Source organism: Scyliorhinus torazame, chromosome 16 (genome assembly GCF_047496885.1).
Source record: "Scyliorhinus torazame isolate Kashiwa2021f chromosome 16, sScyTor2.1, whole genome shotgun sequence".
Taxonomy (NCBI): Eukaryota; Metazoa; Chordata; class Chondrichthyes; order Carcharhiniformes; family Scyliorhinidae; genus Scyliorhinus; species Scyliorhinus torazame.
In genome coordinates, this window is record NC_092722.1 from 42,857,648 (window position 1) to 42,885,188 (window position 27,541).

The window sequence follows — 27,541 nt, forward strand, 5'->3', positions numbered from 1 at the left end:
TGCCTTTCGAGGTGGTATTTGTCATTTCCAACGTGACGTTTGAGGCAGTATTGTGGAATAACTGGGGCATTAAAATATGGCAAGCCTATTGTGTTTAATGTATATATATATATATATATATATATATATAAATGCCTTAATAAATATATTTTAAAAAAATAGCAGGCCTCTTCAGAATCCCTACAGTGTCTGCACCAACCCTCCGAAAGAGAATCCTACTTAGGCTCAATATTCCCGTAACCCCACCTAACCGTTGGACACGAAGGGGCAATTTATCATGCCCAATCCACCTAACCGGCACATCTTTGGACTGTGGGAGGAAACCGGAGCACCCGGAGGAAACCCACGCAGACACGGTGAGAATGTACAAACTGCATGCAGGCACCCGAGGTCAGAATTGAACCTGGGACTATGGTGCTGTGAGGCAGCAGTGCTAACCACTGTGCCAGCGTGCCGCCCTCTTGGTGAATTCAAATTGTTGTCATGTGCTCGCAGTACTTTTCGGTAAAATTAGACAATTTCCCTTGAACAGGATTCCTTGGGCGCGATTCTCCGACCCCCCACCGGGTCGGAGAATCGCCGGGGGCTGGCGTGAATCCTGCCCCCGCCTTGTCCCGAATTCTCCGCCATCAGAGATTCGGCGGGGACGGGAATCACACCAAGCTGGTCGGCGGGAATCGCGCCGGACGGCGGACCCACCCCCGGCGATTCACCGGCCCGCGATGGGCCGAGGTCCCGCCGCTGTCAACTCTCGCCCACCGGCGTGGATTAAACCTCCTTTTGAACGGTGGGACAAGGCGACGCGGGCAGGGTCCGGGATCCTGGGGGGGGCGCGGGTCGATCTGGCCCCGGGGGGTGCCCCCACGGTGGCCTGGCCCGCGATCGGGGCCCACCGATCCGCGGGCGGGCCTGTGCCGTGGGGGCACTCTTTTCCTTCCGCCTTCGCCATGGTCTCCACCATGGCGGAGTAGGAAGAGACCCCGTCCCCTGCGCATGCGCGGGGATGCCGTGAGCGGCCGCTGATGCTCCCGCGCATGCGTCGCCCGGCGAAGACCTTTCGGCGCCGGCTGGCGTGGTGCCAAAGGCCTACCCCGCCAGCTGGCGGAGCGGAAACCACTCCGGCGCGGGCCTTGCCCCTCAAGGTGAGGGTTTGGCCCCTAAAGGTGCGGAGATTTCCCGCCACTCCATCCCGCCGGAACCCGCCGCCCGCCGGGTAGGGGAGAATTTGTCTTTTGTTTCTAATAACCTGATTTTCATATTCCCCATTCGTCTCGCGTAGACTATTTATCTTTTCTCACAGTTATTAAACATTCAAAATGAAGGCAGGGGAGAGCTAATGACTTCAGGAGAGCGCAGTTTTCCCAGCAGCTGCCTTTTTAATTTAACTTGAAATTTACCTAAAAAAAAAAATACCTCCACGGGAAATGAATAACACAATCAAACCCGCTTGACAAGTGTAGTTCGGCGTGATGTGCGAGTCTCATTTATATTAAAAGCACCCCCAGCATCGCCCTCCCCCCCACAACCCACCTCTCCTTTTCTGCTCAAATATTTTATGACCTTGTGGAATGGAAATGTTTTCCTACAGTCTGCTACCTGAAGGAGTAATCATCTGCAGAACTGCGATAATTATACTGCTGGGTGTCAGGATGTTAACTGAATGGAATATAGTGAGAATATTTCTATCTTGTCAGAACCTGGCACTATATGAAAACTCCACCGGGCTACCTTTGTTCTTCCTATCATCAGGCCCAGTTCTCCCATGCTTTGTAACTAAAAGCTTCCTTTATTACCATTTTATCTCCTGAATGGGCCGCCACATTCTACAGCACAGTTCCAGAGCCGTCAGCAGCAACTACCCCCCCCGCCCCCCCCCCCCCCCCCCCCCACCATGGCCCACCCAGAGGTCCTTTCTTCACGCTGCTAACCAACGCTCTGGACAAATATCCCCAGGTCAGTAAGATCATGTCCGCAGCCAGGAGCAGCAGAGGAAAGCCATGAGTGCACTGCTTATAACCTTTCATCCATTGTACTCATCATGAGGAGAGGGGCGAGTGAAGAATTTGGGCGGGATCTACCGACAGCATCGTGCCCGAAAAGCAGTGTGGTGCGTTGCCACGCAACCGGTAGATCCCACTTCCAGGATCTACTCAGCTCGCGTGATCTATCGTGATGTCGCGAGACGTCGCAATGGGAATCCCGCCCACTGTGGGTGGGATCACATTCTGGCAAATCTGCATATTCGAGTGAGACAGCCAGTCTCCCTCTTATATGTGCTCCTGAGATCTAACCAAGGAATGGAATCTGACCATCCTTTAAAAGTGTGATGAGGAGGAATTTCTTCAGCCAGAGGGTGATGAATCTGTGGAACTCTTTGCCGCAGAAGGCTGTGGAGGCCAAATCACTGTGTCTTTAAGACGTAGAGAGATAGGTTCTTGATTAGTCAGGGGATCAGGCATTATGGGGAGAAGGCAGGAGAATGGGGATGAGAAAATGTCCGCCATGATTGAATGGTGGAGCAGACTCGATGGGCCGAGTGGCCTAATTCTGATACCTATGTCTTATGGTCTTATGGTCTAAGTGTATATCCAAGCAAGTGGAGGGTTTCCACTTCTACTACTATTTCAGGCAGTGAGTTCCAGATACCCACCACCCTCTGATGAAAAGTATTTCCTGGGGATGAGAAACATCCTGGGAGACTGGGGATGAGAAACATATCAGCCATGATTGAATGGTAGAGCAGATCTGATGGGCTGAATGGCCTAATTCTGCTCCTATTTCTTATGGTCTTATGGAGAACTCAAAGAACAAAGAACAAAGAACAAACAGGCCCTTCGGCCCTCCAAGCCTGTGCCGACCATGCTGCCCATCTAAACTAAAATCTTCCATACTTCCTGGGTCCGTATCCCTCTATTCCCATCCTATTCATGTATTTGTCAAGATGCCCCTTAAATGTCACTATCGTCCCTGCTTCCACCACCTCCTCCGGCAGCGGGTTCCAGGCACCCACTACCCTCTGTGTAAAAAACTTGCCTCGTACATCCCCTCTAAACTTTGCCCCTTGCACCTTAAACCTATGCCCCCTAGTAATTGACCCCTCTACCCTGGGAAAAAGTCTCTGACTATCCACCCTGTCTATGTCCCTCATAATTTTGTAGACGTCTATCAGGTTGCCCCTCAACCTCCGTCGTTCCAGTGAGAACAAACCGAGTTTATTCAACCTCTCCTCATATCTAATGCCCTCCATACCAGGCAACATCCTGGTAAATCTCTTCTGCACCCTCGCTAAAGCCTCCACATCCTTCTTGTAGTGTGGTGACCAGAATTGAACACTATACAGCTGAAACATGACTTGCCAATTTTTATACTCAGTGTACCGGCCAATGAAGGCAAGCATGCCGTATGCCTTCTTGACTGCCTTCTCCACCTGTGTTGCCCCTTTCAGTGACCTGTGGACCTGTACACTTAGATCTCTCTGACTGTCAATACTCTTGAGGGCTCTACCATTCACTGTATATTCCCTACCTGCATTACACCTTCCAAAATGCATTACCTCACATTTGTCCGGATTAAACTCCATCTGCCATCTCTCCGCCCAAGTCTCCAAACGATCTAAATCCTGCTGTATCCTCTGACAGTCCTCACCGCTATCCACAATTCCACCAACCATTGTGTCGTCCGCAAACTTACTAATCAGACCAGTTACATTTTCCTCCAAATATATACTACGAACAGCAAAGGTCCCAGCACTGATCCCTGCGGAACACCACTAGTCACAGCCCTCCAATCAGAAAAGCACCCTTCTATTGCTATTCTCTGCCTTCTATGACCTAGCCAGTTCTGTATCCATTTTGCCAGCTCACCCCTGATCCCGTGTGACTTCACCTTTTGTACCAGTCTGCCATGAGGGACCTTGTCAAAGGTCTTACTGAAGTCCATATGGACAACATCCACTGCCCTACCTGCATCAATCATCTTTGTGACCTCCTCGAAAAACTCTATCAAGTTAGTGAGACACGACCTCCCCTTCACAAAACTGTGCTGCCTCTCGCTAATACGTCCATTTGCTTCCAAATGGGAGTAGATCCTGTCTCAAAGAATTCTCTCCAGTAATTTCCCTACCACTGACGTAAGGCTCATGGGCCTGTGGTTCCCTGGATTATCCTTGCTACCCTTCTTAAACAAAGCAGCAACATTGGCTATTCTTCAGTCCTCCGGGACAACACCTGAAGACAGTGAGGATCCAAAGATTTCTGTCAAGGCCTCAGCAATTTCCTCTCTTGCCTCCTTCTGTATTCTGGGGTAGATCCCATCAGCCCCTGGGGACTTATCTACCTTAATATTTTTCAAAACGCCCAACATCTCGTTTTTCTGGATCTCAATGTGACCCAGGCTATCCACACACCCTTCTCCGGACTCAACATCCACCAATTCATTCTCTTTGGTGAATACTGATGCAAAGTATTCATTTAGCACCTCACCCATTTCCTGTGGCTCCACACAAAGATTCCTTCCCCTGTCTTCAGTGGGCCAACCCTTTCCCTGGCTACCCTCTTGCGTTTTATGTACGTGTAAAAACCCTTGGGATTTTCCTTAACCCTATTTGCCAATAACTTTTCATGACCCCTTTTAGCCCTCCTGACTCCTTGCTTAAGTTCCTTCCTACTTCCCTCATATTCCACAGAGGCTTCGTCTGTTCCCAGCCTTCTAGCTCTGACAAATGCCTCCTTTTTCTTTTTGACGAGGCCTACAATATCTCTCGTTATCCAAGGTTCCTGAAATTTGCTGTATTTATCCTTCTCCCTCACAGGAACATGCCGGTCCTGAATTCCTTTCAACTGACATTTGAAACCCTCCCACATGTCAGATGTTGATTTACCCTCAAACATCCGTCCCCAATCTAGGTTCTTCAGTTCCCACCTAATGTTGTTATAATTAGCCTTCCCCCAATTTAGCACATTCACCCTCGGACCACTCTTATCCTTGTCCACCAGCACTTTAAAACTTACTGAATTGTGGTCACTGTTCCCGAAATGCTCCCCTACTGAAACTTCTACCACCTGGCCGGGCTCATTCCCCAATACCAGGTCCAGTACACCCCCTTCCCTAGTTGGACCATCTACATATTGTTTTAAGAAGCCCTCCTGTATGCTTATTACAAATTCTGCCCCTTGCACTGAGTGAGTCCCAGTCAATATTGGGGAAGTTAAAATCTCCCATCACAACAACCCTGTTGCTTATACTGCTTTCCAAAATCTGTCTACCTATCTGCTCCTCTATCTCCCGCTGGCTGTTGGGTGGCCTGTAGTAAACCCCCAACATTGTGACTGCACCCTCCTTGGACGGAATTCTCTGACCCCCGGCCGGGTCAGAGAATCGCCAGCGGGCCGCACGATTTGCTCCACGCCGCCCCGATGTGAATCTTCGCAGAGCGGAAAATCGCCGCCATTGGGGCCGGCATGGTCGGCATGGCGCCGGTCGCGGTATGCGCCAACTCTCCGGCCTGGGCGGGCACGGGCCAATGCGCCGATTCTCTGGCCATCCCCCTGTGCCATTTGGCATCGGGGCCGGCGCGGGGAAGAAGGCCATTGCGCATGCGTTAGTTGGCGCCGGCCGAACTGCACATGCGCGGACCCCGCGGCACCGGGTTCAGGCTGGGATCAGCAGCTGGAGCAGCGTAGGTCGCACCAGCGCCGTCCTAGCCCCCTGTGGGCCACAGAATGGGGTCCGGAATGGGCGCCGACATTGGAGTAAAACACTCCCGTTTTTACTCCGGCGTTGGCTCTTAGCCATCCGATGGGAGAATCCCGCCCCTTATTTCTGATCTCTACCCATATAGCCTCACTGCCCTTTGAAGTGTCCTCCCGCAGTACAGCTGTGATATTCTCCCTAACCAGTGGTGCAACTCCTCCACCCCTTTTACATCCCCCTCTATCCCGCCTGACACATCTAAATACTGGAACGTTTAGCTGCCAATCCTGTCCATCCCTCAACCAGGGGCGAAATTCTCCGGTATCGGCACGATGTCCGCCGACCGGCGCCAAAAACGGCACAAATCAGTCGGGCATCGCGCTGCCCCAAAGGTGCGGAATTCTCCTCATCTTGGGGGGCCGAGCCCTAACATTGAGGGGCTAGGCCCGCGCTGGACTGATTTCCGCCCCGCCAGCTGGCGGAAGTGCCCCGCCAGCTGGCGCGGAAATGACATTGCCGGGCGGCGCATGCACGGGAGTGTTAGCGGCAGTTCACGGCACCCCACGCATGCGCAGTGGAGGGAGTCTCTTCCGCCTCCGCCATGGTGGAGACCATGGCGAAGGTGGAAGGAAAAGAGTGCCCCCACGGCACAGGCCCACCCGCGGATCGGTGGGCCCCGATCGCGGCCCAGGCCACCGTGGGGGCACCCCCCGGGGCCAGATCGCCCCGCGCCCCCCCAGGACCCCGGAGCCCGCCGGCGCCGCCTTGTCCCGCCGGTAAGAGAGGTGGTTTAATCCACGCTGGCGGGACAGGCATCCTAGCAGCGGGACTTCGGCCCATCCGGGCCGGAGAATCGCGGGGTGGGGCCCGCAAACCGGCGCGGCGTGATTCCCGCCCCCACCGAATCTCCGGTGCCGGCGGGGGCGGGAATCACGCCAGCCCCCGGCAATTCTCCGACCCGGCGGGGGTCGGAGAATCTCGCCCCTGGTCTCTGTAATGGCAACAACATCATAGTTCCAAGTACTAATCCAAGGAATAAGTTCATCTGCCTTACCTGTTATACTTCTTGCATTAAAACATATGCACTTCAGGCCACCAGTGCCGTTGTTTTCAGCCACATCTGCCTGTCTGCTCTTCCTCAGAGCTATACTGGCCCTATTCTATCGTTCTCCCTCAATTTTTTCACCTTCTGACCTATTGCTCCCGTGCCCACCCCCCTGCCATACTAGTTTACCCCTCCCGTGTGACACTAGCAAACCTCGCGGCCAGGATATTTATGCCTCTCCAGTTTAAATGCAACCTGTCCTTCTTATACAGTCGCACCTGCCCCGGAAGAGCTCCCAGTGGTCCAGATAACTGAAACCCACCCTCCTACACCAGCTGTTTAGCCACGTGTTTAGCTGCTCTATCTTCCTATTTCTAGCCTCACTGGCACGTGGCACAGGGAGTAATCCCGAGATTACGACCCTAGAGGTCCTGTCTTTTAACTTTCTGCCTAGCTCCCTGAACTCCTGCTGCCGGATCTCATCCCCCTTCCTGCCTTTGTCGTTAGTACCAATATGTACAATGACCTCTGCCTGTTTGCCCTCCCCCTTCAGGATGCCCGCTATCTGTTCTGAGACATCCTGGACCCTGGCACCAGGGAGGCAACATACCATCCTGGAGTCTCTTTCACATCCACAGAAGCGCATATCTGTGCCCCTGACTATAGAGTCCCCTATGACTATTGCTCTTCTGCGCTTTCACCCTCCCTGCTGAACATCAAAGCCTGCCGTGGTGCCACTGCTTTGGCTGCTGCTGTTTTCCCCTGATAGGCTATTCCCCCCAACAGTATCCACAGCGGTATACCTGTTCGAGAGGGGCCCAACCACAGGGGATCCCTGCACTGACTGCCTGCCCCTTCTGGTGGTCACCCATCTCTCTGCCTGCACCTTGGGTTTGACGACATCTCTATAATTCCTATCTATGACACTTTCTGCCACCTGCATGCTCCTAAGTGCATCCAATTTCTGCACCAACTGAACCACGCAGTGTGTGAGGAGCTGCCATTGGTTACACTTGCTGCAGATGTAGTCGACCGAAACGTTGGAAGCGTCACAGATCTGCCACATCTCACAGTTGGAGCACTGCACCCCGCTGAGTGACATTTAAGCACAAGTTAATTAATTTAAAATAAACACTTGAATTATTGTTAGATTGAGTTACAATTATCTATACGGCCCTGATGCTAGATTTCTACTGTAAAATTAAATGGTAAACACCGATCTCTGCCCTCAGGTTTAATTACTCCACTATCTAGTTAATCAATTAGATTTATTTTGCAATATTATGGGAATTTAACAGATTCCCAACCAGCCAATCAAGTCACAGCTTTATTGTGATGTCACTTCAGTTCCCCCCCCCCCCACAATCTGAAAAGGTAATAAAAATCACTTACCTTCCCAGAATGCTCTCTGGTTCTCTCCCTGCAGATTAACAGTTACAAGCCAGAAGAAAGGAAACAAAACAGTAGGGAAAAAGCACCTTCTTCCACTCTGCACCGAAAGGATGTGTCTCCTTCATGTGAGCAGCTTACTGAGTGTGCACTTGATGCCTGTCTCTTATATAGAACTCAGCTAAACCAGGGTGACTCACACTACTTAAGCTTCAAACAAGAATACAATGTACACCCTTGTGCCACTAAGCAGGCTTCAGGTGACTGACAGATAACTTCCTCTCAGCAATTAGGGTGGGGGCAGCTTCAGCCAAACAGACACCAAGCTACACACTGCACTTTTAACTGAAAAACAGCAAAATTAGATTTACCACTTACCTTTCCTGATTATCTCACTGCACCAAATTACCAAGTTCCAATTCCCACTCTGGCTGTGTCTCCTTCACGTGCGCAGATGAGTGCTGTTCATTTGGTCTCCACAAATGGGCAGCAGCCGGATAGGCACTCGTGGGGGTCTCCCAGGGGATTGGAGGCCCAGGTGCATGCCCTCTGGGCAAGGTGGTACCTTGGCTGCCATATTTTGCATGACATGATTGGGCCGGGAGATGTCCTGTGCAGGTGTGGTGGGGGGGGGGGGGGGGCGGCTATGAGTTGGGGCTTGGGGGATGGGTTGGAAGGTCATGTCTGGGGCTCAAGAGATCCTCTGTGCAGAAAATGGGGCTAAGTGCAGCCTTGTCGGTGGGGGGGGGGGGGGGGGGGGGGGTTCCCCGCTGAGGCCTCCGATCTACCCGATGGGCCTCAGATAGAGGGGTGTTTCTCGGCACCTTGAGCATCGGGAAACAACCCGATAACTTTTTGCTCCAGGACTCTGTCCCCATTTGGGTAGATTGCGTCCATTATCTTTAGGAGTGCAAGTTGGGCAGTCAGTCATATAGAAGAATATCACAGTGCAACTAATCCTGTCCCCACTTTAAGTCCACTCTCGTTTCATTGGGGATAATGGCTAATCCATCCCTCTGTATAGGATTATTGAGGGGCAAGTATAACACCTGATTGAAATCAGCTACCTCAGCACAGATTTGAGATTGAACCCAAAACATACTATGGCAGTGGTTAGTAACCAATGCGGCCCATCTGGGTTCTGAGTGGGCCCCACAAGATATTTTGTTGACTGTTGCCTCAGCACAGGGTCGCCACATTCCGCTGATTTCTGTCCACGTAGTTTTTTCCTATCGGTTTGACTGAAGTAATTGGCACATAAAGCAAGGGCGAGTGAAGCTAGGTGTGTGTTGATTGCTCACAACATTGACAGTGAGAGCCGGGTGCTCCCTCTGTGTCCAAAGTGTAAATATTAATTTTGTTCTTATCATTTGAAGTTGATGACAGTTCTCTTAATATAAATGATTAAGCATTTTCTAAAACTCATTATGAAATTTTCAGCTTGTGTTAAATGTTCATATTCATGGGGTCATGGTTAGTGAACAAGTCTGATTTCAATCTTGCCGCCCACTGAGATGAAGGAGGGCCATCTATGTGACCCACTCACTGGCCCAGGTTGCCCACCACTGTTCTATGGACTTGAATGGGCGCCATGGTGGCATAGTGGTTAGCACTGCTGCTTCATAGTGCCAGGGACCCAAGCTTGATTCCGACTTCAGATGACTGTTTCGAGTTTGCACATTCTCCCCGTGTCTAAGTGGGTTTCCTCTGGGTGCTCCACTCCCCCCCCCCCCCCCCCCCCGCACCCCCCCCCCCCCCCCCCCCCACCCCCCACTGTCCAAAGCTGCGTAGGTTAGGTGGACTGGCCATGCTAAATCGCCCTTTAGTGTCCAAAGGTTAGGTGGGGTTATGGGGATAGGGCGGGGGATTGGGCCTAGGCAGGGTGTTCTTTCGGAGGGTCGGTGCAGACTTGATGGGCCAAATGGCCTCCTTCTGCACTGTAGGGATTCTATGATTCAAACACAGTACACGACCCAATCAAGCCAGTAACCTATTCCTTAAGTTACTGTTCCCTCGCTATTACTTCGAGCCATTAGCTTTATATCTGCTCTCAGGAAAATATTAATCAATATTTCTCTTGGCACTGTATAAAGTGGGTGAAAGCAATTAGTTCAGTGGTGGTACTTGTCATAATATACATCAGTACATCATGGTGCAATCACATACACACACTGATGGACATGCAGTAGGGCCAACCAGCATACATAACACCACAGCCAATCACCAGTGAGAGCACAACCACGATAAAGACAGAGGACAGGAGAGTTCCTGCTCATTCTAGCAGCAGCCAGCTCAGAGCACAGAGCTCACAGCCTGCATCACAGACATTCACCATGTGCTGAGTGCCTCACCATAGCTAGGGATAGGAAAGGGTCCACAGTTAAGCTGGTATTGCTTATACCCACGTTTACAGTATGTTAGCATAGTTGAACAGTTAATAAAATAGCGTTACACCACTTCCAGCATTGTTGGCTTGTTTGTGAACCAGAACACCCAACATGACATGGTACAAGGAGTGGCCGCAATCTAGCACTTGTGAGACCTACCTGCAACTTCTCAGCATTCTACAGCATGGAGAACATCAACCCGCCACCGCTGCTCCGCATCGCTGGCAATCTCGGGGTAAATTGGAAGATATTTAAACAGCGCTTCCAGCTCTTCCTCGAGGCCACGGACAGGGAGATTCATTGGACACCAGGAAGATAGCCCTTCTTCTCTCCACGGCTGGGCAACATGCCATCCACATCTTTAACTCCCTGACATCCGCGGACGACGAGGACAAGACCAAGCACAAGACGGTGCTCCTCAAATTCGACACACACTTCAGTGTTGAATTCAACGAAAGCTTCAAAAGGTACCTGTTCCAGCAGCGCTTGCAGGGTAAGGACGAGCCTTTCCAATCCTATTTAACACACCTCTGCATCCTCGCGCAATCCTGCGGCTACGGGCCCACCTCCGACTCCATGATACGCGACCAGATTGTTTTTGGGGTCGTGTTAGACACCCTGCGTCAGCAGCTCCTTTAAGTTAAGCAACTAACCCTAGCGACTGCCATCGAGACCTGTGTCCTGCATGAGAATGCCACCAGCAGGTACACCTACAGTTAGGCAGCTGAAACGGCGCGGCAAGGGCCCCATGAGGCGGAACGGGTCCAAACGATCGAATACCTCCCGGGCCGCAGCCTGGAGGAGGGCGACTATTTCGCACGCTTTCCGAGGCCTCCCTTGTACGCGCCAAACAAGGGGACGGTGACGTGGAGGAACGCGATGCACAGGCCCGCATCACGCAAGACCGTACCGCACATGCGCGGTGGCGCAACAAACGCACTGACGTCACGACGTGCGCCAACTGTGGCTCCGCCCACTTAAAGCGGCAATGCCCTGCAAAATCGCGACAGTGCCTACGCTGTGGCAGGCTTGGCCATTATGCTGCCTGCTGTCGAGCAGCCCAGCCTGCCAACTCGCAACGATTTAACCAGCCTCGCAGGAATGTTCGGGCAATCCAACCCCACCTTCACCGAGTCCGATCCTGACTTCATGCAGACCAGTGACACCGAGGACAGGGAGCCTTTTTGAGTCGCTGTCATAACCAAGAACAGGCAGTCCCCGAATCGAAAGCATCAGCCGCCGTCGGTGCACAGCATTGATCCAGACGACGAGTGGTGTGCCACCCTGACGGTCAATCGATCCCAGATCAGATTCCGTCTGGACACGGGTGCTTCCGCCAATCTCCTCGCATGGTCAGCATTTCAAACCCTGGGGGTCAAACCAACAATTCTTCCATCCAATTGCCAACTGGTTGACTATAATGGTAACGTCATCCCCGCCACCGGGTCATGCCAACTCGAGTTGATGCACAACTCGCGAAAAGTCACCCTACCCTTCAAGATCGTGGGCTCCTCAAAGGACTCCCTGCTGGGCGCACAGGCGTACAACCTCCTCAACCTCGTGCAGCGCGTACATTCCCTCTCTCCAGAGGACACGTCTGACTTCCAAGATGCGGACTTCAGGGCGCAACTAAGTGCCATCATCACTCAACACCGAGATGTCTTCGAAGGAATTGGCACACTTCTCTACACATACAAAATCCTGCTCAAACAGGACGCCACGCCTGTGGTTCATGCACCTCGCAGAGTCCCAGCACCCCTCAAGGACCGCCTCAAGCAGCAGCTGCAGGACCTCCAGGACGAAGGAGTGCTTTCCAGAGTGACGGAACCAACCGAGTGGGTCAGTTCCATGGTGTGCGTCAAGAAGCCTTCCGGCGAGCTCCGGATCTGTATCGACCCGAAGGATTTAAATCGTAACATCATGCGTTAGCATTACCCTATCCCCAAGCGTGAGGAGATCACGTGCGAGATGGCTCAAGCCAACATATTCACCAAGCTGGATGCATCAAAGGGCTTCTGACAGATTCAATTGGACAAGTCCAGCAGAAAGCAGTGTACTTTCAACACCCCATTTGGCAGGTACTGCTACAATAGAATGCCAATTGGAATCATATCAGCATCTGAAGTGTTCCACCGCATCATGGAGCAGATGATGGAGGGCATCGTGGGTGTGCGCGTCTATGTGGACGACATCATCATCTGGTCCACCACCTCGCAGGAGCATATCAGTCGCCTCCAATGCGTTTTTAAGCGAATACGGGACCAAGGCCTGCGCCTCAACAGAGCCAAATGTTCTTTCGGCCAGACCGAACTCAAGTTTTTAGGAGACCACATCTCACGGTTGGGTGTGCGGCAGGATGCGGACAAGGTGGCAGCCATCACGGCCATGTAGAGGCCGGTGGATAAGAAGGCGGTGCTCCGGTTCTTAGGAATGGTCAACTTCCCAGGAAAGTTCATCCCTAACCTCGCTTCCCACACCACGGCTCTCCGCAACCTAGTTAGGAAGACGACGGACTTCCAGTGGCTTCCCGCCCATCAGCGTGAATGGGAGGAGCTCAAGGTCAAGCTGACCACTGCCCTGGTATTGGCGTTTTTCGATCCTGCAAGGGAGACAAAAATATCAACGGACGCTTAAAAATCTGGCATAGGGGCGGTGCTCCTGCAACAAGATGACGCCTCGTCATGGGCCCCTGTTGCCTATGCGTCACGGGCCATGACCGCCACAGAGCTGCGCTATGTACAAATCGAGAAGGAGTGCCTAGGCCTGTTGACCGGTGTCGACAAGTTCCATGACTACGTGTACGGCCTTCCCCAGTTCACTGTGTAGACCGACCATTGGCCGCTGGTCGGCATCATCCAAAAAGACCTCAATGACATGACCCCTCGCCTACAACGCATTCTGCTCAAGCTCCGGAGATACGATTTCCAGCTCGTGTACACACCGGGTAAAGACCTGATCATAGCCGACGCTCTGTCCAGGGCAGTTACCACTCCGTCCGACCCAGAGGGGTCAGTTTGCCAAGTCGACGCCCATGTGGCTTTCATGGCCGCCAATCTGCCGGCCACGGATGAACGCCTAACCCACATTCGCCGTCAGACTGCGGCTGACCCGCTGCTACAACGTGTGATGCGCCACATGACTGACGGATGGCTCAAGGGACAATGCCCGCAGTTCTATAATATTCGATACGATCTGGCAGTCGTTGATGGCGTCCTCCTGAAGCTGGACCGCATCGTAATCCCACACAGCATGCACCATCTGGTTTTAGAGCAGCTGTACGAGGGCCATCTCGGCGTAGAGAAGTGCCGACGGAGGGCCCGAGAGGCTGTCCACTGGCCTGGCATAAATGAGGACATTGCCAATACTGTGCTCAATTGCCCCACCTGTCAGCGGTTACAGCCGGCCCAACCACAGGAGACCCTTCAGCCCCATGAGTTGGTCACGTCCCCTTGGTCTAAGGTAGGCGTGGACCTGTTCCATGCGCTCGGCAGGGACTATGTTCTCATAGTTGATTATTTTTCCAGCTATCCCGAGGTTGTATGCCTGCACGACATCATGTCATCGGCTGTTATCCGTGCCTGCAAAGAGACCTTTGCTCGTCACAGCATCCCACTCACTGTGATGTCGGACAATGGCCCCTGCTTCGCGAGACAGGAATGGTCTAACTTCGCCAGCAGGTACAACTTTGCACACGTGATGTCCAGTCCCCTGCACCCTCAGTCAAATGGCAAAGCAGAAAAGGGCGTCCACATCGTAAAGAGGCTCCTCTGCAAGGCTGCTGATGCAGGATCCGACTTCTGCCTCGCCTTGCTGGCCTATCGCTCGGCTCCACTGTCCATGGGCCTGTCACCAGCCCAGCTGCTGATGGGTCGCACCCTCAGGACCACTGTACCGTCCATTCACGTCCCAGACCTCGACCATGTTCCGGTCCTTCAGCGGATGCAACAGTCTCGCGCGCAGCACAAGGCGGCGCATGACGCTCGAGCGACTGATCTTCCTGCTCTGGCGCCAGGTGACAACGTCCGAATTCATCTTCCGGAGGGTGGCTGGTCTGCGACTGCTGTAGTTCTTCGGCTGGTGGCTCCCCGCTCATTCCTGGTTCGTCTGCCTGATGGCTCCATTCGCCGTCGCAATCGGCGTGCCCTTCGTCTGGTTCCACGCTCGCTACGCGATCCTCCACCAGTGCCACACCCTCCTGTTGTCCCCGAACTGGACTTTGTAGAGCTTCCGAATACTCTGCATCCTCCTCACCTGGCCGTGGCCCGGCCCGATCCTCAGCCGGTGGCTCCTGACCCACCCTTGAGGCGGTCAACCCGAATTCGTCGCCCACCTCAGAGACTTAATTTATGAGCCTTACAATGTTGGACTCAATGCTTTGTTCTTTCATCCTGTTTCAGCATTTCACTAGTTTGTTTATAGCATTCGTTATTAGTTTTGTTGTTGGTGTAACACCTTGTTTTTCTTTTCTCTGCACCAGGCACCTTCCCGTGTATATAGACTAGCCTCATGTACATAGTTATGTAAATACTGCACACACATGGTCAGATACACTCATTACACGTTATTTATTCTCACATAGGCACATGTTTTTTGTAAAAAAGGGGGATGTCATAATATACATCAGTACATTATGGTGCAATCACATACACACACTGATGGAAATGCAGTAGGGCCAACCAGCTTATATAACACCACAGCCAATCACCAGTGAGAGCACAAGCACTATAAAGACAGGGGACAGGAGAGTTCCCGCTCATTCTAGCAGCAGCCAGCTCAGAGCACAGAGCTCACAGCCTGCATCACAGACATTCATCATGTGCTGAGTGCCTCACCATAGCTAGTGATAGGAAAGGGTCTACAGTTAAGCTGGTATTGCTTATACCCACGTTTACAGTATGTTAGCATAGTTGAACAGTTACTAAAATAGCGTTACACCACTTCCAGCATAATTGGCTTGTTTGTGAACCAGAACACCCAACACGACAGTACTGTCCCCTCTGAATCAAAGGTTGAGGATTCAAGAGGCACTCCAAGGTTGAGACTTATAATCCAGGCTGACACTCCAGTGTGAAGCAGATTGCTGCATTGTTGAATGAGATGTTAAATCAAGGTTGTCAGTCAGCCTGCTTAGCTGATCAGAAAGGATCTCACGATTCAAAGAAGAGCAGGGAGATCGATTTTCCAGTGTCCTGGCCTACACAATTCCCTCAATCATCAACAGGTTAATTGGCCATTTATCTCACTCTCTGTGGTTGCGAGAGTTGCCTGGGTAACAGTGCCTGCGTTTTTGAAGGGCAGTACCTGGTTCAGAAGGTACCATATCTGACATTGGTGGAGTGATTGGTGCACTCATTATATTGAAGCTGCTGCTAACTCTTCGCATCGGAATGGTTTACAAGGCCCGTCCAGTGGAGAAGGAGGTGAGCGAGCTCTACCAGGCGTTCTGATGTGGCACAGGAGCCATTAGTAGAGGAAGTGAAAAGGGGGACAGGAAAAGTATTTCTGCTGCGGGCTAGGAGGCCTTCGAGTCAACTGCTGAGAAGGGCAAGTGGGAAGGTAGATACCCAGCGCCTGGCCCTGAGAACCTGGCAGTCGTGCTGAAAGAAGTTCAATGACATTATATACAGATGGTTGAGGTCAGTAAATGCATCTCCGCGTGGCAACCTCTGCACCCCCACCTCACACTGCTCAATGCAGCATATGCTCCATCAACAATCAGGAATCACACCTAACATTCAGAGATTCCAATTTGCCCCCACACATGGGCCAGAGCTGCCACACGTGCTGCCTCCACATATCGTCAGCTATGGCTGGCACATCACCCAAACTCTGCAAATATTTGGCATTCTTCCCTCTCTCTTATCGGACAAGGTGGCCCAGAACAGGAGGGATGGGCGTGCAACTGGCAGGGGTCAGGCACACCTATGTCGCCTGAGCTGTCTCGAGGAGATGGTGCTGATCTGCATCATGGGAATGGCTACAATGGAACCTGTGACATCCAGCAGCAGTGCCACAACATGGAACAAAGAACATACAGTGCAGAAGGAGGCCATTCGGCCTATCAAGTCTGCACCAACCCACTTAAGCCCTCACTTCCACCCTATCCCCATAACCCAATAACCCCTCCTAAACTTTTTGGACACTAAGGGCAATTTAGCATGGCCAATCCATCTAACGTGCGTGCAGGTCTTTGGGCTGTGGGAGGAAACCGGAGCACCTAGAGGAAACCCACGCAGACACGGGGAGAACGTGCAGACTCCGCACAGACAGTGACCCAGCGGGGAATCGAACCTGGGATCCTGGAGCTGTGAAGACACAGTGCTACCCACTTGTGCTACCGTGCTGCCCACAAGAAGTTCACTGACCTCATATGGATGGTTAAGATCACCTTTACATGACTGGGAACTTCCAGAATGTTGGTTATGTTCCTCCTAGAATCGCCCCTCATCTGCCTCCTGCTCTCTGCCATGGTGCAAGCTGCTGATGGTGTGACCACGGACCTCTTGTTTACCATCCAACCTCCCTTCCCTCTGTCCAACCCTCCATTTTCCGCACTTCTCTTTGTCGATACCCAAGACCCGCCCGTCGCCAGGCCAGCTCGTGTGACCTTATGAGATAAAAAATCCTCAGACTTGGGCTCCTTTAACAGATTGAGCTGGAATATGGGAAACAGTGCAACAAGTCTTGCTTTCAATGGAATGCAAGGTGAGGGAGAAGGAAGCATATTTCAGACGGGACTTGTGAAGATCGCAAGTTAAGAGCTTAGAGGAGCAGCGATCAAATAGAGAATTTAAAAGCTGGAGGGGACGTTGCAATAATAGGCCAGTGTCCCCTGAAGAACTTAATGTCATCTTTCACTGTTGACCGGGTCATGCTGTACACAGTTATGGGCCCCAGAGGAGAAACAATGTCTAATCGAACATGGATTGCCTGGTGGTGGGTTTAAATTCCTACTTTCCAGCCACTAGTTTAATATGATGGGGGTAATTTCCTCTCTTCTATTCTTTACATCCTTAACAACTCTTCCGGAGACATTGAAACATTTTGGCTCCGTTGCCTCCCTCTGCAGCACTGGGACCAGCCATCTGCCATTGCCTCTATTTTCCAGACTTTTCCTTTGGAGAACAGTTAAGCCCAATTATACATTCCAAGGTTGTACAGAGAAGTGTAGTTCATCGGAGTGACAGGAGTGACTTATTAAGGCTGCTTTCATGAGGGAGCGAGGGAGAGAGAGTCTCCATCCAACTCACCATTATTTTAATACATCTCCCACAGTCAATATCGGCAATGAAGGTATTGCCTTTTGTGACAATTCACACAACTAGTCACTGCTTCAATTATTTTATTTGCTAAACAATCCTATTCAACCCTTTTCCCTATTAATATTAGGAGTGTCACTGGATTCCATTGAACACTTCATTTTTAAGAGGCTTTGCTTGTCTTAATCACTGCTCTCCGACTCCTGTAATGACTGGTAGTAAATAGGGATAAACATATAGATACAAATAATTGTTTAGCCTAAGTGCTACCAATATTACAAAAGCAGCTGCCCATTTTTATATCCCACCTTAAGTATGGCAACATTTGCCAAAGTGCTTCACAGTCAGTTGGTGACCAGTTGTGACTGTGCGGGGATATGTACACTCTCACCAATTCTCACGAGCGATTCACATTTCAACAGTCCCTCAGCAAAGAGAGAACATGCTCACCTGAAAGCCCAGGACAACGATTTTAACAGTATCGCCGACTTGAACACGTGTGGGAGACACATCGATCCGTGGACCTTTGGGCGAGGCTGTGTACACAAAAGACCACAGTTCTAATATTATTGTTCTAACATTTACTGCATCGTCTGTATTCATACATCTCCCTCATGCAGACGCGGAGCACCGTCGACTGACCGCTGTGCCTGATTCTCTGACCCGTACTCCCATCGAGGTGCCCCCCGCACCCCCAGAGCAAAGTTGCCATCCTTGTGGTTTGCCCGAATGGTCAAATGTGTTTACATGCTAAGCTTATAAAAAAAATGTTTCCCCCCAAAGTTTCTGGGCTCGAAACGTTAACTCTGTTCTCTCTCCACAGATGCTGCCTGATCAGCTGCGTTTATCCAGCATTTTGTATTTTTACCCCTCGTAGCCTTCTCCTCTCCAAGAGGAACAATCCCAACCTCTCCTATCTATCCTTATAACTGAAGTTTCTAAGGGCGGCGCGGTGGTTAGCACTGCTGCCTCACGGCGCTGCGGACCCAGGTTTGATCCCGGCCCTGGGTCATTGCTTGTGTGGAGATTGCACATTCTCCCCGTGTTTGTGTGGGACTCACCCACACAACCCAAAGGTGTGCAGAGTAGGTGGATTGGCCACGCTAAATTGCCCCAGAATTGGAATTTTAACAAAAATTAAATTAAAAAATTAACTGACGTTTCTGATCCATGGACCCATTCTTGTAAACTTTTTCTGCACCCATTGTTACTTTAAAAAATATCTCCAACAGCAATTCACAATTTTAATTATTCACCTTCTGGGTAAGAGTGGTTGATTGCCAATCATCAACAATGACAACATCTTTAATAGAGCGTTTTTGCTGTCAACTGTCAGGTTTAACTCTCCACGGGCAATTAATGTACAAATACAGCAACTTCATGAAAATCACAGCGAGGTTAAAATGTCTTTTACGCAAGGCTACTGGAGCAGCGGAAATCGTCCAGCAACTTGCTGCACGGTAGCACAGTGGTTAGGACAGTTGCTTCACAGCGCCAGGGTCCCAGGTTCGATTCCTGGCTGGGTCACTGTCGGTGTGGAGTCTGCACGTGTCTGCGTGGGTTTCCTCTGGGTGCTCCGGTTTCCTCCCACAGTCCAAAGGTGTGCGGGTTAGGTGTATTGGCCATGCTAAATTGCCCTTAGTGTCCAAAAAATCCTAAATGGGGGTTACTGGATTATGGGGATATGTGGGCTTAAGTAGGGTGCTCTTTGTAAGGGCCGATGCAGACTCGATGGGCCGAATGGCCTCCTGTTGTACTGTAAATTCTATGTTTCTATGATTTGCAATTCATGAAATACACGTTGATAACATGTGTTGTTGAGATGCCTAATATTTATTTAAGACAATTCTAATAAATTGAAGCTGATAAGTCAGGCGTTGAATTGAAGTAGAGTATCCCAGGGCTTGAAAGCATGTATTCACTAATAAGGGAAATGTTGGTGGGCAAAAGGAATGATGAGCTTGGCCAATTACCATCACTCCCACTGTAAGAAACTCGAAGATATGTAAATTCCCCCCGTCCTGGTTCCTTCATGTCAGACTGCACACGGGTATGGGCGAATCCAGTTTGCACAGAAGTCCCATCAAATTGAGACCGTTCTTAAGGATTGTCTTTGGCGCTACTGACAGACTGATATTTAATCCCAGGTTCTTTTCATCAATTAGACAAATCATTGCAGGATGTTTGCACTGCTGACTGAGCAGCTTTTTCAGGTTGGAACTCTCTGGAACATAACAATCTCTGTCTACACAAGAATCATTAAGACGAGGGAGAAAATCATAAGGGCTTGAAGCAATTAAAAGTGATGTGCTTGTTTCTTTGGAATAGAATTTTTGTGCCAGTCACTAAAAAAAACTACTGCTGACAGAGGTGACCACAAGCTCAGTCTTAAACTAATTACCTGTTACCTTCCTTCACTGCTCAGATTTCTTCCTTCCTTCCTTCCTTCCTCTCTCCTCTCCTTTCCCTCAATTGGTTGCATGATGTAATGCTAACAAGGTCAGTTCCCGTATCTCAATGTCTCATAAATCCAGAAAAATGCAGGTTTACGATTCTCTAGCAGGACAGCGGGGCGGGGCTTTAGTCAATGCAATATGGGGATAGTAGAGGAAGATGGTGTTGAGGTGGAAGATCAGCCATGATCCAGTTAAACGGTGGGGCAAGTTCAAGGGGCTGAATGGTCTCCACCTGCTCTGAGGTTCCGATGTAGGTATGGTAGGGGAGAGGCGCAAGTTGCCGTTTGTACGAAATTTTAAGTTGAATGATTTACGGAGATCAAACCCCCCAGCCTCACGTTAAAAGTGAATAGAATTCACTCTTCTAAAGCTGGATGAAGTATGAGCAAATATAAAAACACCAAAGGCACAGAGCATCGTTTCTTTTACATAAATACAGAGCCCAGGAGGAAAGATTAGTTCAAAACTTAAACACTCAAACTGACAAGGTACAGTGAAAAGGAAGGTTTGCTGAATTTGCGACAACTCATTAACAGACTGGAGTTTAACCCCACGAGACACTGTGGTTCATTTGTGCAGCCGTTGGGTTGTTACCACCCATCCCAGAATGGCGGGGAGTCTTGTGGGATCGGCATTAATCTCCCGGTGGGCCAAAGAAAGCCTTCCAGGAGATTTTATTTTATTTGATAAATTTAGAGTACCCAATTCTTTTTTTCAAAATAAGGTGCAATTTAGCGTGGTCAATCCACCTACCCTGCGCATCTTTTTTGGGTGGTGGGGGTGAGACCCACCCAGACACGGGGAGAATGTGCAAACTCCACACGGACAGTGACCCGGGGCCGGTATCGAACCCGAATCCTCAGCGCCGTGAGACAGCAGTGCTGGCCCCATTCTGGGAGATTTTAAACTGCAAAGGGGGCAGGTATGCAGACCGGGCTTTCCAAGGCAGAGTTTCTTCGCTCTCATTTGCGTTTGTTTAATCAGTGCCATTTTAACCCAGGTAGCTGACACTGAGGATTCGTACGTGTGGGGCCTGTGCCTGCCTCCTTGGTGCTTGCCCAACATCCAGACACTCCAGCTGGCTACTGATTGGACACGATCACTTCGCTTCCCAAAGTGTAGAACTGCGGCTCTGATTGGTTACAACAGCTCTCTGGCACCAATCCTTTAACTGGTGGTTCTGGAGCTGGAAATTGACAGCTAAGGATTGGGGGGTTCTTGTTCATGAAACCCAGAAAGCTAGCATACAGGTACAGAAGGTAATGGGTTGGAGTATAAAAGTAAAGTGGTATTGCTGCAACTGTGCAAGATACTAGTGAGGCCACATTTAGATTACGGTGTACGGTTTTGGTAATTTTATTTAAGGAAAGATATATTATCACTCTAGGCCGGAGAGAGGAGTTTACTCGGATGATCCCGGGTATGGGGACAGTGCCATTTAAGGAAAGATCAAAGAGGTTGGGTCTGTACTCCTTGGAGTTCAGAAGAATGAGAGGTGATCTGATTGAAACATATAAGATCCTTAGGGGATAATCACAAATTACTGCGGATGCTGGAATCTGAAACAAAAACAGAAGATACTGGACAATCTCAGCAGGTCTGTCAGCATCTGTGGAGGGAGAAGGGAGCTGACATTTCGAGTCTGGATGACTGTTTGTCAGAGCTGGAGAGAACTGGAAAAAGGTCACATTTATACTGTTGCGTGTGTGTGTGTGGGGTGGGGGGGGCAGTTGGAGCAGTGGGACTGGGTAGGGGTCCAGCGATAGGTGGAGATGGACAAACATGTGGACAGAATGACAAAGAGAATGTAAATGGGGGTGATCATGGCTACGAAGTGTGCTGACAGTGGCACATTAAGACATCAGAATGTGTTAATGGCTGAACAGAGGTAAGCAGTGTGTCAAAGTAGAACTGGGAACAGGGAACAGATGGCCCTAGTGGGATGGAGTGGGAAGAGGGGGGACAATGGTGAGGGAAAATGGATAACTGGAAAAAATTGAAAATAAATTGAAAGAAATAAAAATGGGGTGAAGGTGGAGGAGAGAGTTCACAGTCGGAGGTTGTTGAACTCAATGTGAAGCCTGGAAGGCTGTGATGGGTCTAATCGGAAGATGAGATGTTGTTCCTCCAGTTTACGCTGGGCTTCACTGGAACATTGCAGCAGGCCAAGAATGAGTATGTAGTCATGATAGCAGGATGGTGAGTTGAAATGGTAAGCGACATGGAGGTCTGGGTCCTGCTTGCGAACGGACCAAGGTGTTCTGTAAAGCGGTCATCCTGCCTGCATTCTCAGGAGGTTAGATAGGGTAAATGTTGGGAGAATATTTCCACTCATGGGAGAATGCAGGACCAGAGGGCACAGTTGCAGAATAAGGGGGTGCTCATTTATGACAAACTTGAGGAAGAAATTTTCTCTCACAGAGTGGTGAATCTTTAGAATTTGCTCCAGGAAGCTGTGGCGGCCGAGTCCTTGAACATTTTCAAGGTTGAGGTTAATAGGTTTTTAATCAGTGGGGAAATTAAGGGTTCTGGAGAGAAGGCAGGAAAGTGGACTTACTGAGTGTTAGATCAGCATGATTTTATTGGATGGTGGAGCAGCCTCAAAGCGCTGAATGGCTTACTCTGTTTCTATTTCTTGCGGTCTTTACACAGGACAGTCAAAACCTGGTGAAGGGGGGCTTATTGGCAGAATAATGTGCACCTTTTGTGGTAACTTCTTTAGGCAGGGATATATTTCAGAGATGATTCCCTGGGAATGTGCTGCCATTCCCAAACGTTCCCAGACTTATTGGCACCACGCCGTCGGCTTTCCATGATATCACTTCCACCGACGCCTTCCAGAATACATCCAACCAAAGTTGACAACCAGATTGTTGCCCATTCTTTTCCTAGCATTCAAAATAAACCCAATTTGGGACCGATGTGATGACTGCAAATGACCAATCATGTGTAGCGTTTAGACCTCAAATTAAATCTTTTGCTCCAATTTGTGTGGTGAAAATAATGGACGCCCAAGAGGAGGAAACTGCTGAGGGAATAAGCAGTTGTGTTTTGCAGCCAATTCTGGTTGTAATTTGGCTGCAAACCAGGCTGCGTTTGCCCAGCAGAGCAGCTGGGTGGGAGGCCTCCTCGGTCAAGTCAGATGTGAATGGGACCCTAGAACTCCACCAGCAGAAGGTGACCTTTTCACAGGTGTCACAGAAAATTCCTGATAACAAGAAGCTCTTACGGATGCCAGCTGGAAACCTTGTTGACAATTCAAGCTGGAAACTCTGGCCAGACGCAGGAATTTTTGGGCAGTTTTTTTTTAAAGTTTGAAGGAGGCAAATTGCCAAGACATTGAAGTGGCTCACAACAAACGGAGCCAGGCCAGATGGTTCGAATCCCTGAAGCAGAAGCACAGCTCTGCAAAGATTCAAGAGTTGGTGATTTTTCTTTGCTTTTGTTTGGGATATTTACCAAAACTAATGCAAAAATAGAGCATTTGTACTGGCAATAAGCAATGTGCATGGCCCATCAAGGCTGCCCTGCCATTTTGCCAGCTGTGACAGCTCTATTGCTGTATTCCTGGTTCTTGCTAAAAAAAAGACACATGTTATTGAAGCTTTCTGTCTTGCAATCATCAGGACAATTCACAACAATGCCAAGTTGTCAAGTGACCAACAATTCATTCTGCGTGAGAAAAGAGTGCCAATCGGTTGGCAGGTGGGTTCTGATTGCCATGGCAAATGTACCAGTTATCTGTTGACACCAGCCCGTGCTTGCAAAACACACCATTAGATGTGATTCCGCAACATTTACTAAACAAACCTGAATTACACTGACAACCAATTTAAGATGATCCGTTAGGTTCGCAGCATGGCGCACTTGTGCCTGCTACAAGCTATGTATGTTAATTCACAAGGGTGGAAGGTTATCGGAGGTACGCAGGAATGTGAAGTCGTGGTTAAGATTAGATCAGCCATGATCTTAGGGAATGGCAGGGCAGGCCCAAGGAGCCAAGTGGCCTACTCCTGCTCCTAATTTGTATGTCCAAATGTTCTTTACTGAAAGAGCACATGTACACGTAATGCACCTTTCTCAACTAAACTAATTAGGTGACGGCCATTCCCTGGTACGTTCCCCATGGCAATATCTTGACCAATCACAGATAAGGGGCGGGATTCTCTGACCCCCTGCCGGGTCGGAGAATCCCCGGGGGGGGGCGGCGTGAATCCCGCCCCGCTGCTCCGACGCCAGCTGCCGAACTTTCGGGCGGGGGCGGGTTCACGCCGATCTGGTCGGGGCCATTGGCAGCGGCCCCCCCCAGCAATTCTCCGGGCCCTGATGGGCCGAGCGGCCGCCCGTTTTCGGCCAGTCCCGCCGGCGTGAAATGGACATGGTCCATCATGGTGGGACCTGGCTTGTTGCCATCTAGCGGGGTCCTCGGGAGGCCCCAGGGGGGGCCCCCATGGTGGCCTAGTCCGTGATCGGGCCCCACTGAACTGTGGGCGGGCCTGTGCCATGGGGGCACTTGTTCCCTCTGCCCCGGCCTCTGTAGGGCTCCGCCATGGCCGGCGCGGGAAGAACCCCTCTACGCATGCGCAGGAACACGCCGGCTGTTCTGCGCATGCGCAGGACCACAGCGGCCCTTCGGCGCAGGTTGGCGTGGCGCCAACCCCTCCAGCGCCGGCCTAGCCCCCGGATGGCCTGACGCCGGAGTGGTTCGCGCCGCTCTTGGAGCCGGCGTCGGGCCATCGCACCAAGTGCGGGAGAATCCCGCCCAAGAGTCATCCTCAGCTAGACAAAGAGTCATCCAGACTCAAAACATTAGCTCTCTTCTCGCTCCACAGATGCTGTCAGACCTGCTGAGATTGGCCGTAATTTTTGTTTTTATTTCAGATTCCAGCATCCGCAGTAATTTGTTTTTATAAGAGTCAACCTGCCTGGTTTGAATTTAAACAAAGCTTGGCAGTTAACTGTCAGTTATCCATTAACTGGTGCATACTCCAGGGAATGCCTCTACCAATCAGAGTCCACTTCCCAACTCACTTTTCATGAGGTATAAATTGTTGTTCCCTTTACAATTTAGCAAAAAACTTTGACCACATTTCTTATTTCAGCAATACTCGAGCTCTGTTCTACCATGTGACTATTTCTACTCTTGAGTCCTTGCTCTCTGCCCATTTCTCGAATAACAAAGGGCTGAACTGACTTTTCAAAATTGCAATTGTCACCATACCTATGACTTTCCAGGCTAACCTTCGAATGGCCAGCATAGGTTTTTTGACTGTCAGTGTAATCTTGGACACTAGCCGGATAGCATCCCTGTAATTCAGGATTTAGATATTTTTATGCTGGCATTTGAACATACCAGCCACTCCACTGTGGGAGCCAGTTTGCAGAGGCCAGGAAAGGAAAGAGAAATTGGATTAGAAAGGTTAAAATAGCTTACCAGAGACCCATCCAGCTAAATGGTAAAGATTGAATGGCACTATTTGGAACATTAAAGCAGGGAGCTTCCTTTTCTTCTGATCCCTCAACAAATATTATTCATTGCAGTTTATGAAGTGTTGCCACACAATGGCTATGGTGTTTGTCCCTGCATTCTTCAAGTAATTTGTTGTGTGAAGGTTCAGTGACACTGTAAAAGCTATAAATGCATTTATTATTTTGCTATTAGCATCACTAAGTTCATCTGCGTAGCTCTACCATCTTAAGCTCAACTACGTTCGACTAGCACAGTGGTTAGCACTGTCGTTTCACAGCGCCAGGGTCCCAGGTTCAATTCCCGGCTTGGGTCACTTTCTATGCGGCGTCTGCACGTTGTCCCTGTGTCTGCGTGGGTTTCCTCTGGGTGCTCCGGTTTCCTCCCCAAAGTCCCGAAAGACGTGCTGTTAGGTCATTTGAACATTCTGAATTCTCCCTCAGTGTACCCGAACAGGCGCTGGAGTGTGGTCGCTAAAGGGCTTTTCACAGTAACTTCATTGCAATGTAAATGTAAGCCTACTTGTGACAATAATAAAGATTATTATTGACTTCTGGTTGCGGCTATGCCTAGGTAGGTCGCACAGTCGACAGTTCCCGCTGATAACGGACTTTTGGGCCCTTTTACGGAGATCCAGCGGCACGTTGACGGCGATTCCCGGTGTGGGAAGGAAACAGTGAGGGTTCCCCAGTGCTGTATGGAGTGGACCAGGAGCGGGGCGATCAAAAAAGTGGCTTTAGAAAAGAGAGGAGAACAGGCGCGAAAAAACAAGATGGCGGCTGGCGGGGCAGTGTGGGCCCAGTGGTCACGGGAGCAGCAGGAATTTTGAGAAGCTGCTTGGCGGAGTTAAAGGCGGAGGTGTTGGCCCCTATGAAGGCGTCGATTGAGAGGGTGGTGGAAACCCAGAAGGTGCAGGGGACGGCAATAAAAGAAGTGCAGCAGAAGGCCTCTGATACCGAGGATGAGATTTTGGGTCTGGCGGTTAGAGTGGAGGCGCACGAGGCGCTGCACAGAAAATGGCAGGAAAAGCTGGAAGACCTGGAGAATAGGCCAAGGAGGCAGAACCTGCGGATTCTGAGTCTCCCTGAAGACGTGGAGGGGTCAGATGCTGGGGCGTATGTGACCACGATGCTGGGTACGCCGATTGGCGCGGGGGCTTTCCCGCGGCCCCTGGAGCTGGATGGGGCGCACAGATTCCTAGCAAGGAGGCCTAGGGTGAACCAGCCGGCGAGAGCTATGATGGTAAGGTTCCACTGCTTCACCGATAAGGAGTGTGTCCTGCGATGGGCGAAGAAGGAGCGGAGCAGCAAGTGGGAGAACACCGAGATCCGTATTTATCAGGACTGGAGTGCAGAGCTGGCCAAGAAGCGTGCGGGATTCAACCGGGCTAAGGCGGTCCTCCACAGCAAAGGGGTGAAGTTCGGACTGTTACACCGGCGAGGCTGTGGGTTACATATCAGAACCGGCACCACTATTTTGATACGCCGGACGAGGCGTGGACTTTTATCAAGAATGAGAAGCTGGACTTGAGCTAATGGACTGTAGTATGTTGTGGGGGTTGCTGGTGGGGTGGTGGGGGGTAGGGGGGGGGGAGACCGATGTTATGTTTGGGTTTTCCCCGTGTTCTCTTGTGTTTTTTTGCCCCCTTTGCCCTGGGCCCTCGAGGCTTTGGGCAAGGTCGCAGTTGGGAAGAGCTTCGTCACAGGTGGTGTGGTTGGCCCAGACAGGGAGAGCGGTTTATCCGCTCAATGGTGGGGGCAGTACCTGAAGCTAGGGGGTTTGAGAGTATTGTGCCTTGTTTTTTTCCTTCTTTCTCTGTACACACGGGGTGTAAGGGGGGGGGGGGA

General features: G+C 50.6%; 1 protein-coding gene across 1 annotated transcript in view; it reads right to left on the reverse strand.

The window, feature by feature from the left end:
- The window catches only part of igsf21a (immunoglobin superfamily, member 21a), a 422,140-nt gene that overhangs the window by 12,682 nt on the left and 381,917 nt on the right, over window positions 1-27,541 (reverse strand). Inside the window, exon 7 of the mRNA XM_072478415.1 lies at window positions 18,222-18,307. Coding sequence (XP_072334516.1) covers window positions 18,222-18,307 — 86 coding nt within the window. The remainder of the gene's footprint in view (window positions 1-18,221; window positions 18,308-27,541) is intronic.